A 14205-nucleotide genomic window follows, 5' to 3' on the forward strand; every position below is an offset into this window, starting at 1 on the left:
TGGGCCGAGAAATAAAGCATTCAGAAAATCGTATTCGCTGATTGAACATTCGTTTACTGCTCTACTCACTACAATCACCCTAGACAACGATAAGAGGTAACTTAATACGCTGATCCCAAAACAACCAGCAGCTCCTGAGGGGGTAGCCCTACAATAGGTTAATTCTCCTTTAAGGGGGTGTGGCAGGGGGCATGTCCTATACCTACATGCTTTTTCTGGTAGGTGTCCTTCGTTCCCATCTCAAAAAGTTGGCAGTTATGCATAATAGAGTATTAAAGTGTTGAGAAATAAAACTCATGAACTTTGAAAACGGAATATTCAATTGCTGGTAAACATCCTTCACTTTTGAAGTAAATCAACCCCTCTGTCTTCTTAGCTCTATCACGGTCTCCAGTGCTTAGAGATTCCTAATTCAGATTAACATCAGAGGTCATTACAAAGCCAAATGTTGGTGTCACACTCCACTGATTTATTCTCCATAATGTAGAATAAGCAGCTGTTTCTAATAAAACTACACTAATTCTGTTTAACTACCTTGGGAGGTTTGGATAATTAAAAAAAAGCAACACTGCACTGGAGGCTGCCCTGTGGAGATAAAGGAAAGGTACAGTACGATAACATTAGAGAGGAATGCTGGGGAAAGGTTTTCTTCAGCCTTGGGGCGCATAGCCCACTTGTCACAAATAAAAATACCAGTAGCATTCGCTATAGAAAGCTGTAGCTTTAGAATTTATTTTTATCAAAACTATACTCCCAGAAAAAGCGTATGGCCCCTTTCACACTACTGTGACTTCAAAGTTGCGCGATTTTTGGCGCGATTTGTGGCCACAATTTCAGGGAATGCTTGTGTAAGTGGCATCAAAATCGGACCAAAGTAGTACAGTGATTACTTTGAAGTCAGAACGACTTGAAGTCGTACTAATATGAATGGTTGTCATTGGAATTCATGAAAACGACTTGCGCTACTTCACCATCACAAATCGTGGGAGAAGTCATATGTGAAAGGGGCTTATGGCTCAATAGCCACATTTTTCTGATGTTTTTTTTTGTGTTAGAATGTCTTTACAGTTCAAAAACTCCTCTTAAAACCCACTAGTTCTTGTTTTTTCCAGTCAGAGTACAGCCCTGCCAAAAAATGGTATTAACAGCCTGTGTGTGCTTGAACACATATAGGTGGATTCAGAGAGAGTTAGGCCGGCGTATCAGTAGATACGCCGACCTAACTCGGAATCTGCACCGTCCTAAGTTTAAGTGTATTCTCAAACTGAGATACACTAAACCTAGCTAAGATACGACAGCCTGCGCCGTCGTATCATAGGGTGCATTCCATTGAGTTCGGCGTAGAATATGTAAATGACTAGATACGCCTATTCACGAACGTACGTGCGCCCGTCGCAGTAAAGATACGCCGTTTCCGTAAGAGATACGCAGCCTAAAGATAAATATGCCCCCTAGGTGGCGTAGCCAATGTTAAGTATGGCCGTCGTTCCCGCTTCGAAATGTGAAAATTTTACGTCGTTTGCGTAAGTCGTCCGTGAATAGGGCTGGACGTAATTTACGTCCACGTCGAAACCAATACGTCCTTGCGGCGTACTTTGCCGCAATGCACACTGGGATATGTACACGGACGGCGCATGCGCTGTTCGTAAAAAAACGTCAATCACGTCAGGCCCCCCCCCCCATTAACATAAAACACTCCCCCTCAGCCTAATTTAAATTAGGCGCGCTTACGCCAGCCCCATTTATGCTACGCCGCCGTAAGTTAGGAGGCAAGTACTTTGTGAATACAGTACTTGCCTCTCTGACTTAAGGCAGCGTAGCGTAAATACGATACGCTACGCCGCCTTAAAGTTGCGGCAATCTACCTGAATCCAGCTAATAGGATAACATGCTGCGGAGTTTAGTGGCTGCAGACAAAAAACTCCTGAAGCCAAAAACAACAGTTGTAAAAATGTCCAGTGTGCATGAGGCCATAAAATGTACCTATTGCTTTATACCACACTCAAATTCAAATGAATTTGATGTATTGCAGTCAACTAAAATATGTGACTAAAATTCAAGAGCTATGTGGGTCTGATCAGCAGTTACAGAAAGTGTTACTGAAGGGTTTTACCCTGCTAATTAATTTCTTACTTTTTAGAGCTCACATACTTTGCCATCAGCCACCATAACTCTTTAAACTATATAATGAAGCAGGAATGTAAAATATGTTGTGCAATTTGTAGAGTTTTGCAATTATTTGTTTAGACATTGAGAAGTTTAGCTTGATGAAAATCAGTGGTGTAACTAGAACCTTCAGGGCCCAGGTTCAAGAAACCAAGAAGGGCCCCCCTGACCCCCAGCCAGGGCCCTTCCCTCCAAGCCCGGTGGCAAAACATCAGGGCCCAGTCACAAGTGCGACCTTTGTGACCACTGGTGTCAGTATTTATTTTTTGTTATTTATTTTTGATTAATTTACCTTTTTTTTTTAGGAGGGGGGGGGGGCTGGAGAGCCCACGGGGGGCAGCACAAAAAAAAAAAAAAGCTGGATAGGAGAAGGGAAGGGGGTGGCTTCATATAGAGGAACCGATCTCCCAATTTTCCTCCTGCAGTCACTGAATGCCCACTTCTCCTCCTCTCCCTCCCACAGGCATCCAGTGGCTGCAGTAGGAAAATGGAGAGATTGGTTCCCATATGTAGCCGCCTCCACTGCTCCTCCCGCCCAGGCATACAAGGGAGCTGCACAGTCCCTCTACAGTCCCTCTACAGCATGGGGCCGGGGCGCAATTGTGACCCCTGCAGGTACGCCCATGATGTAAATATTCTTATCATTGTGTTTCACTTCTTAAAGCGGTGGTTCACCCACAATAACAACATTATAGCATTAAATTAAGCATAGTAGCGCGAGCTACAGTATGCCTTTATTTATTTTTTTTGCCCCGTACTCACTGTGTAATCCTATAGTGAAGATTCCAACTCCCCGCGGGGAATGGGCGTTCCTATCCAGAGGGAAGATGATTGACGGCCGGCTATGGCACGTCACGCTCCCCAAAGATAGCCGGAGTAGGTCTCGGCTCTTCACGGCGCTATATGGCGCTTGCGCACAGACTATGCGCAGGTGCCGTGAAGAGCCAAGTCCTATTTCGGCTATTTCCGGAGAAGCGTGACGCGCCAGAGCCGGCCGTCAATCATCTTCCCTCTGGATAGGAACGCCCATTCCCTGCGGGGAGTCGGAATCTTCACTATAGGATTACACAGTGAGTACGGGGCAAAAAAAATAAATAAAGGCATACTGTAGCTCGCGCTACTATGTTTAATTTAATGCTAGAATTTTTTTTTTATAGGGTGAACCCCCTCTTTAAATTCTGAAGTCTACATCAAGGAAGCGTTTACTCGCATGTGATTGCTGCATTAGCAATTACATGCGAGTGGACATGATTAGCTGTGGGAGCCAGTAGCCTCCCATTGCTTTCAATGCAGCTGCCTCTCGCAGCTAATTTTGGGAAACCTTGTTGAGGTTTGTAATTTAGCCAAACTCACATAATCCAAATATGCATCTGTATAACAGAACTATAAAACAATAAATATAGCCGATTTTCTGCTACAGTCCCAAGATGCTGTGCTAATGCCCGGCTTTCTAAAAGTCAATAGTTGCATATGGTTAGGTATGCCATATCCAACCCCCTGCCCAAGTGACAGCGCTCAGGTTTGGCAGTGGGTTGATCAGGCACCCAATGTGGGCTGTTAGTGGAATTGTTTAGATTTGGCCCATATTTTTTTAATGGAGCTTGTAGTAGTGTATGGGGGACCATGGGCAGGAACCCCAAATGTACTTTGTGGCATCAGAATATAGGCCGAGTCCACCTTGTGGCCCTTTTAATTGTACTGTTCTTTTAAAACCCTTCCAGGAAAGAGTGTGATTTAATTTCCTACCTGGCAGGGTCTCCTAAATAACTTGGGTGGAGTTTAGCTGGGGGTTAGTTGCTTGCTGGCTATGGGAAGAAGAGGAACCATGGAAGAGAACACTAGGGACTGAGCCTTGTTCTTTCTTGTCCCCGAAGGGGACTCCCCTGAATCTGGACACAAGAGGTACATTACCACACTCAAAGGGGTTGATTTACTAAAGGCAAATAAACTGTGCATCCTGTTAAGTTAAGCTAGGCACTGCTTCCCTTAGAAACTCCCATTTGGAGAAGAAGAATCCCTGTGTATCCAATAGTGTCGCAAACCTGGTCTATCTAGGGGCCAGTGGTGGATAGGCCGAGAGAAACAATCCATGAACCACAGCAAACCTTCAGGCCTGAAGTATCTTGTATACCCGGCACGAAAAAATGCTTATGTCAAGAGAGGCCAGGAGCGTGGTGAGTGGTACAGTTCGACCCCATGTCACTGGCACACCACGCGTGCAGATGGCATGCAGACATGTAAATCTGCGAGGGCTCTGAATGCTACTCATGGCCAGTGAGTGAACCTGGGTGAGCCCTGCGTACTGTGTGGGCACCATGGAGTGAGGTGTGGGTGCTTTTGGTGCGAACAGGTGGCCCCGCCCACAAGCTGGTCTCTACTATGCAGGTTTATGGTCATTTTGCTATTCTGTGACCAAGATCCAATTTTTCTTTAACCAAATAATGTGAGTTCATTACTGTGCTCAGACGCCTTGTTTTTTGTGGAATATAGTTGTACGTAGGAAGCACATTTGATAGGGTTAACTGTAAATGTTGCCGGTAGCCAGAGGGCAAGTTTAGTGGAGGAAATCTGTGAGACAGGGCCCAGCTGACACCGTCATCAATAACAGTGACAGCAGCTCTGTCACTGAGCTAGGAGTCACTGCTACAGTAATGAAGTACTGCAGGCCACAGGCTTTTAGTGAACTCAAGCGTCTAATTCCTTACACAGTTGTAATGATCAAAGACTAAAAAGTACTTTTAAGCCAAGAAAAAGAATAAAACCTCTTCAGCAACTGAGAAAAGGTCAAGTATGCATAGGATTTCATTCGTTTTCAGCAGTTGCCCAGCTGATACCATTTTATCCTCATAACTATTGATTTATTTGACCTTTGGTAGCGTTTTATGCAAAATGTCTGTTTTTTTATAATTTGGCTTGTAAAGCCCACTGACACTGTGCTGACAAGAAACACTGAGTGGTATCTGGAAGAGTAAACACCTTAACCTCCCCTGTCATCCATTACATTACATGGCTGTAAAAACAGTATTAGGGAAACAACGTGAGTGGAAAACTTGCTTTGTATTGCTAAGTTCATAGGTTAATGGAGTGACAATGCCTAATGCAAACATTTATTATATTGCAGCTTACCTATTCTTAGATGTGATGTCTGTATTCATTTTCTTTTTTAGGCTTTCTTTCTTCTTTTTTCATCTGGTCATCCAGTAAGTAAGTGTTGCTTTTCAAAAGAACAAGCTCTCTTCCCGATGTCTTTGTTTTTTGGGATGAGACAAACCATTTACCAATGACAGGGCTGCCTACAATGATCAGCTTTTATGTATTTATGTAAAACCTTTATCCTAAAGGAAATACAAACTGTTAGCTGGAGTTTGCCTTCAATATGTTAGTGTATTCCCTGTGCTTCCTTCATCCAGACTGGGAACACTCTCATGCCTCGTACACACGACCGAGGAACTCGTCGTAAATGAAACATCGTTTTCCTCGACGAGCTCTTTGTTAGAGCCGGTTCACACTGCGACAGCACGACTTGCCGAGCGACTCGGCAACGCGATCTGCCCACGACTTCAGAGGCGACTTGCAAAATGACTTCTGTATTGAAGTCAATGCAAGTCACCCTGAAGTCGTCCCAAAGTAGTACACTTGAGTCTCTCCTATTAGAACGCTTCCATAGTACAGAGCGGAGCGCGACTTGTCAGGCTAAGTCACCTGACGAGTCGCCCCTGTGTGAACCGACTCTTAGGCTTGTCGAGAATCTTGACAAGCTTTCTTTGCGTACACACTGTCAAGACAAAATCTCGTCGTTCTCAAACGCGGTGACGTACAACACGTACAACGGCACTATAAAGGGGAAGTTTGATTCCACTGGTACCACCCTTGGGGCTGCTTTTGCTAATCTCATGTTACTGCGTGTTAAAGCGGATGTGCCACGGGAAAAATATATTAAAAGCCAGCAGCTACAAATACTGCAGCTGCTGACTTTTAATATAAGGACACTTACCTGTCCTGGAGTCCAGCGGTGATCGCAGCAGATGACGAGCCGATCGCTCGTCACCCTGCTGCTCCCCCCTCCATCCTCGGTGAGGGAACCAGGAAGTGAAGCGCTCCGGCTTCACTGCCCGGTTCCCTACGGCGCATGCGCGAGTCGCGCTGCGCCCGCCGATTGGCTCCCGCTGTGTGCTGGGAGCCGAGTGTTCCCAGCATACAACGGGGGACGGACGGGAAGGAAGGAAAAAACCCGTCCTTTGCCCGTATCGTAGGGCCGGAAGTGGGTGCAGATACCTGTCTGTAGACAGGTATCTGCACCCCCCTCCCCCCTGAAAGGTGTCAAATGTGACACCGGAGGGGGGGAGGGTTCCGATCAGCGGGACTCCACTTTAGAGTGGAGATCCGCTTTAAGTAAAAGTTTAGTGAGAGTCGATTCGCGCTTTTCAGTCTGTTACAGCTTGACGAATGTGCTATCTCCATTACAAACCCTACTTTTACCGAAGGCACGCTCCCATCTCATACTTTATTCTGAGCATGCGCGGGTTTCTAAGCATACACACGAACGTGTTTCTCGTCGTAAACCAGCCCGACGAGGAACACGACGAGGAAATTGAGACTCCCGACGAGGAAAAAGAGAACTTGTTCTCTTTTTTTCTCGTCGAGTTCCACAACAGTTTTCTCGAAGAAATACATACACACAACCGTTTTCCTCGGCAAAAAAGCTCTGCCACCAAGTTTCTTGATGGATTCTGTCAAGGAAAACGGTCGTGTGTACGAGGCCTAATTTAGGACGTGTGTTACTGGCCAGATCACTAGGTGAAAACAGAGGTAAAAAGGCCTAAAAAAAAAAACCAACACATCTAAAGTCTGGTAAGGTGCAATATATTACGTTTTTGTTTTGGGTTTAATACGGCTTTAATGACACACCAAAAAAAAATTCCACATTCAGTTTGCAATTCACAAAATATTGGTGTATTAAAGAGGACTGCAGTCTGCTCACATAATTTGTAATAAAAACATATTTGCCATTCTAAAGCTTCCCTCCAACCACTTTGCATATTATTTTATACATACTATTATTCTGTACTTGCCAAATATGCTGCAGAAATCTCCCTCCACTGAGTCTGGCTGCAACCCTTTTAAATGTGGGCAGCTGAAGCTGCTGTCTTTTCACTTCCTGGATTTACACACAGAGGCACACCTCCAGCTCTGCAGCTCTCATTGGCCCTCTTATGACTCATCCCCCCTTTCTTCCTGGAAAACTCTCACGAGAGTTAAAGAATGAGCTGTGCATGAAGTCATAAGCCTAGGCTTTTTACCAGACAAGAAACAGGAATTTGGCTGTATAAGGTATTTACTGGCAGAAAAGAAAAAAAAATACCCAAAGATAAAACAACAAGGGCAAAAGATTTAATAGATGGAAAGCTGAAAAAACAGCCGAAGGTCCACTCTAATTAGTTTCCATCCAAATTTGCTCCATGGTGTATGTGCATGTGTATATGACTGAAGTAGGAACATTAGACGGTTTGCTGTTTTGACATGATTGGTTCAGCGTTTCAGAGAGCTGCAAAATATGTACCGGTAAGTAAATGCGTGAAAATAAAAATGTATTCAAAGCAGATATTTTGCATTAAATACAATAAATCAGACCTATACTGAAATGTTTACTAAAATATAAATATTCATTTAAAAGCAATGCATATAAATACACTACAGTGATACCTCGGTTCACGAACGCTTCTGTTCACGAACAACTCGGTTCACGAACAGGAAAGTTCATAAAAATATGCTCCGGTTCACGAACTCCGCCTCGGTTCACGAACAGGAGCCGCGGCCATTTTAATGCTATTTCCAGGCTGTCACATGGTCGTGACTTTCTGTAGGAAGACCGTGGAGAGAAGAAGACACACAGAAAGAAGTACTGTGAGTACTCTGCAAACATTTTGAGTGATTTTTTGATTTTTGGTGTGATTTTTAGCACATACAGTACTGTACTGTACTACAGTACTGTCCTTGCTGTATTGTACAGTTCACTGAAGGAGATACCCCTGATGTCCTTATGGAGGGGGACTCTCCCACCAAACAATAACTGCCTCCCACCTGCCTTCCTCCATGCCAGAAGTCATCTCAAGCAAGGTTAGTGTCCTCTCTTTATACATTACTATACTGTACTAATGTGTATTGTAATTTTTTTCATATTTTTGTGCTTCAAAAACCCCCAAAAAAAGGTCAGCACGGATTAACTGGATTTACATTGAACCCTATGGGAAAATGTGCCTCGGTTCGCGACCAATTCGGTTCGCGACCAGAGTCAGTTCACGAATTAAGTTCGTGAACCGAGGTATCACTGTATATTGAAAAAATGTACTGCTTTGTGTGTTTTTATAAAGTTATGTTATTTATTAAAAAAATAAAGTGTATACCATGCATAGCTCCTACAAAGTATAGAACAGATGCTGGAAGCCAAGCCATAGACTGATTTCACACACTTGCTAGTGCAGAGGAACCCAGCTGCCATCCAGGGACTTTCGATCTATGGGTGACAACGTTGCTCCTCTAGAGGCATAGGCTCTGTCTGGATTGTCACCCTACGCCAGAACACTCAGATTAGTGCTCTTAGTCATTGACTGGGAGCGCTGATCGGGAGACAACCAGCAGATCTTTTTCGATCATGCCCCTTCGAGCGGCCAGCTTCTGTCGGATCGACTGCTGTAAACGCGGGCCAAATGTCGGCCAGTTTGTATTGAACCAGCCGATGCCTTGTGATATTCAGTCCGTGTGTACTAGGCTTGGGGGCGTTAGTTTACATATAATTAAAACATGTTAACAGACTTTGTTGGATGCATAAATCAAGAATGATATTCCTTTATTGAAGTAAATGTTGCTCCAAGGTGCCTACAGTGCTGGTCACTAGACCAAAAGCCTAGGCAGTTGTCAAAGTAATTTCACCCCTTTAGCAGTGATAATTTTACCAAAGGCCTAGGCATTTTGTCATGTGGCCAACACTGGGGGGACTCAGGGGATGCATTTTCTTTTTATCTATCCATCTGGGCAGGATTGGTAACATATCTTTGAGATATCATTTGAGTTGAGGCCCACTTTGCTATTTTGTAATGGTAGGTATTTTCTCATCAGTGGGTTGAAGACTTGCAAAGTACTGTTTTTTTTTCAAACAGGTGCAAGCAAGCGGTAATATCAAAGTAAAGCCTCGTACACACGACCGAGGAACTCGACGGGTGAAACACATTGTTTTCCTCGTGGCTGTCGAGGAACTCGACAAGCCAATTTTCTCCATTCCCGTCAAGGAAATAGAGAACATGGTCTCTTTTTGGCTCGTCGAGTTTCTCGACAGTTTCCTCGACGAAAATGTACACACGACCGGTTTCCTCTGCAAAAAAATATCTCCCAGCAAGTTTCTTGCTGGTTTTTGCCGAGAAACTCGGTCGTGTATACGAGGCCTAATTGTAACAACAATGGCTAATAAAATGTTATGGCTTTTTCACCTGAAATAAATATATTTATGAGATTGTATGAGCACCTTTACCTCATCTTGTTCGAACATTGACCGGTGTTATGCGCAAAATAATCCTTTGAGCGTTCCTAAACCTTTTGTAAATGTAGCCCAAATTTTTTTCTGCAGTAGGTCCCAGGCCATAGCTAACATTGCTATGGCATGCATGCTTAAATAGAACTTTATATGTACAATATATATATATATATATATATATATATATATATATATATATATATATATATATATATGCACACGCACACACAATATATGAATTGTTACATATTAAGCATTTGCTTATGCCATTTGACTGTAGACCTCTAATCAACATGTGAGCTGTAATATAGAAGGACATTATCTACGGGAATATTACCCTTCAGTTGGACACAAGGCAAAAACAAGGACAGAATGGAACATTAAAGTGAATGACACCTGGATGCCATCTTTCCAACATGAGATTCGTTTTGAGAGATATGAACACTACAATTTATGACTTAAGCTTTTTATGTATTGTGTGTTTGCCTGCAGTAATCAGTAAAATTATAGATCTTAGTTAATCCTCGCTAGGCAGGTCAAAGCCCTGAATAATGGAAGGCTGCCTAACAGATATTGCTTTATAATCTGTCTACACCATGGTCCCTCCTGAGATAATACCATGGAGGTCATCATCATCATCCTTCTTCTTCTTTGCCCTCACATGGTTTATCTGAAATTGGTAAAACCAAAGATTCATGTGTTCTTTTTCTGTGTTCTCTAGTTGGAAATGACTGAGGGCCTTGATATCCATTTTCTTGCGGATCTAAGGGTTCTTTGGACAGAAGTATATAAATAGAAGGAGAGTTTTTGTAAACTGTTAAACTGGGTGTCGGAGTCTTGATTTCAGGTCCCTTTGGCTCCCATACCTCCTGCAGGCTTTTGTACTGCACTTTTGTGATCTGGTAAAGTCCACCTAATTGTCTTTTCAATATTTCTACACAGGTGATGGCTTTAGTAACAGCCCGACCATAGGCACTAAACACAATCTGCTTTGTGTCCTCTGATTTCATATATGGCAAGGCATATCCCACCAAATTGCGTATTTTACTGCCTTCTTTTACTCTCATGAGTGCCACGTGTGGATCAAGATCCTTGAACGGCAAAGGTTTTCCATCATCTTCATCCAGGACTCGTACCCGGCGGAGATTCTCCATTGTGGATAAGGAAGCAGGGTGTATTTTTAAGTCTCAGCCTTAGGACAAAATGAAATGAGTCAGAGCTGAAATAAACAGTTTTAAAACAAAGAGGTCACCTTTTGGCTAAATAGCCAACTCAGCTAGAAGATAAATGACAGCTGCTAAACCACTCAGTGGGAAAATGAACTCTACAACATATCCGTAATCACTTGCATTGCATTATAATAATACTAATCAAACAAATAATAGTACATGTGGCACATTGGGTACGACATTGTAAATTTTAAGTAGGTGGTAGAATTGGATATAAATAACTGCATGAAAAATCTAGACAAGAACGAAGCGTTAGTATTACTTTGATGAATTTGATACATGAACATTACAGACATTGAACTTTATTCTTGCAATGCTAGAGTTTTTTTAGTACATAATGTGAATCCATTAATAATGTAACTAACTCTACCTGAAAACATTTTATGTATGGAGCATTTATGCATTTACTAAAATAAGGAATTTCGCAATAAACAAGCTGCCTTAGAGCTGCAGAGCAGCAAATCAATAATAAACAGATTGTATGAATACTTACTTGTTTTTTTGAGTCTTAATGACCCAGAGACAAGCACTCTTCACAATACATCTTCCATTGAATTGAGACTACATTGAAGAAGAATCACTTTTTGGAAAAGTTGCCCCAGGGATATTCAAGGATTCAGAGTGATGCTGTCTTTTATTTTTTAACTTGTCCTTCTCCATAAAGACTCCCGAATGCCTCTTTCTATCAAGCCCTATCTGTAAAGAAGAGTTTTATTTCTACAAAGCTGAAGCGGAATTGTGGCCATCCTGGTGTGTGCTAGCCTGATCAGCGAGTGAGAGCTCCTGTCAGTTCTGTGCCTGCGTTGGCTGCTCTGAACCACACTGCTGTGTCAGATGCACTTAGTGAGAAGCCCTCCTCCTCCCTATTTCACCCATACTCTTCTCTCAACACTGGCTGCAAAGGAAAGAAGCACCAGGGCTGTTACTTCAATTCAACCACTTTGCTAGTGGAATGGAAAAGCCGAGAGATTATTATCTGTAATTATACCCATAGCCTATAGACAGGCTTAGCTGAGCTTTATAATCATCTTGTCTAAGTTGCATTTTCGCTCTTACCTCCTTTTCAGCATCCCCATCTGTCTATTTTACATTCGCGAGCCTGCTTGTTCCTAAATCCACTGTTTCATTTCACAGCTAACTGACTGTTCTCTATAGCCTTTTTATACATGTAAATACGATATGCTTTCCCTTCATTCACCGTGAGGCATTGTCTGGCAGGTTTGTGGACAGTGTATATGTGTCACCTAAGTTTATGACCTATATGTGGTGGTGGGACCCAAGGATTTGTGTCTACTATGCAAGAAACAAACTTTGCTGTTTTCTTAGTCCTTAACCACTTCAATACCGGGCTTTAAAACCCACCTCCTTCTCGGGCCTATTCTGGCACTTCTTTCCTACATGTACAAATCCTCATTATTTTGCTAGAAAATTACTCAGAACCCCCAAACATTATATATGTTTTTTTAGCAGACACCCTAGGGAATAAAATGGCGGTCATTGCAACTTTTTATCTTGCACCGTATTTGCGGAATAATTTTTTAAACGGCTTTTTTTTGTAAAAAAAATGGTTTCATAAATTAAAAAATAACAAAACAGTAACGTTAGCCCAATTTTTTGGTAAAATATGAAAGATGATGTTACGCTGAGTAACTAGATACCTAACATGTCACACTTTAAAATTGCGTACACTCATGGAATGGCGCCAAACTTCGTTACTTAAAAATCTCCATAGGCGACACTTAAATTTTTTTACAGGTTGCCAGTTTAGAGTTACAGAGGAGGTCTAGTGCTAGAATTGTTGCACACGCTCTAACGCACGCGGCGACACCTCACGTGTGTGGTTTGAACGACGTTTACATACGTGGGCGGGACTTACGTGTGCGTACGCTTCTGAGCGCGAGCTACCGGGGACAGGGGCATTTTAATTTTTTTATTATTATTTTTTCTTTTTTATTTTACTTATTTCTTTATTTTTTACACTTTTTTTTACATTTTTTTTTTTCAATCGCTTTTATTCCTATTACAAGGAATGTAAACATCCCTTGTAATAGGAATGTGTGTGACAGGTCCTCTTTATAGAGAGATGTGGGGTCAATAAGACCCCACATCTCTCCTGCAGGCTGGAAAGAATGAGATCGTGAAAAAAAATTCACAGATCTCATTCAAACTAGCCGCAATTGCGGTTTGTTTACTTACGGGGACCCGGGCGTGACGTCATCACATCGCGCCCGGGCCTCCGACGGTCATAGAGATGACTGGTGACCAGATGGTCACCAGTCTTCTCTATGGCAAACATCCGGCGGACGGCGATCATCTCTCCGGGCCCCCGGTGGGACGGGAGAGCCCGGAGAAGCACCGGATGGCGGCGGGAGGGGGGGGATGTCCCCTCCCGCCGCCTGTAAGAACGATCTAGCGGCGGAACCGCCGCTATGATCGTTCTTACGGTGCGCAGGATCGCCGCCGCTAAAAAATGATATCTCAATGATGCCTCCGGGTGCAGGCATCATTGAGATATCCCCCCCGCAAAGCCCAGGACGTCATATGACGTCCACCCAGGATAACAGGTCCCCGTTTTGGACGTCATATGACGGCGTGCGGGTGTCAAGTGGTTAATAAGTTTTGGTCTGGGTCCTTGAGCCTAGAGCCTCTTTTATTTCTGAGCTTACTTATGCTAAGGGCTCTCTCTTTCCCTCTGTCTGCTGTAAGCGCCCACACATGGTCTCTCCAGAGATAATACCATGGAGGTCATCATGATCCTTCTCATACTTCTGTGCTCTCACATGCCTTATCTAAAATTGGTAAAACCAAAGGGCCAGATTCACAGTGGAGATACGACGGAGTATCTCAGATACTCCGTCGTATCTCTCAGAGTATCTATGCGACTGATTCATAGAATCAGTTACGCATAGATAGCCCTTAGATCCGACAGGTGTAATTGTTTTACACTGTCGGATCTTAGGATGCAATACCCCGGCCGCCGCTGGGTGGAGTTTGCGTCGTATTCCAGCGTCGGGTATGCAAATTAGCAGTTACGGCGATCCACGATGGATTTTCGCGTTCGGTACGTCGTCGCTAGTATAGTTTCCCGTCGCAATTTTAGTCGTCGTTTGACCTGCCCTAACTTTAGACAGCACATACAATTAAAGTATTACCCTCGTTCCCGCGTCAAAATTTTATTTTTTTTTCTTCTTGCGTAAGACGTCCGGGAATACGAAAGTACGCTACGCACGGCGCCGTTCGAAAAAATTACGTCACTTCGCGCAAAGCACGGCGGGAATTTCA

At 43.3% G+C, this 14205-nt stretch overlaps 1 protein-coding gene across 1 annotated transcript; it reads right to left on the bottom strand.

Annotated features, from left to right (window-relative positions):
* Nucleotides 1-9911: 9911 nt before the first annotated feature.
* On the bottom strand, nucleotides 9912-12083 carry RPP25 (ribonuclease P and MRP subunit p25). Its single transcript, XM_040342969.1, has 2 exons — nucleotides 11417-12083; nucleotides 9912-10886 (listed from the first exon to the last, which is right to left on the bottom strand). Exon 2 carries the CDS (start codon nucleotides 10846-10848, stop codon nucleotides 10330-10332), a length of 519 nt encoding a protein of 172 aa, XP_040198903.1. The 5' UTR covers nucleotides 10849-10886; nucleotides 11417-12083; the 3' UTR covers nucleotides 9912-10329.
* Nucleotides 12084-14205: the final 2122 nt, after the last annotated feature.

This window comes from Rana temporaria, chromosome 3, assembly GCF_905171775.1.
Source record: "Rana temporaria chromosome 3, aRanTem1.1, whole genome shotgun sequence".
Taxonomy (NCBI): Eukaryota; Metazoa; Chordata; class Amphibia; order Anura; family Ranidae; genus Rana; species Rana temporaria.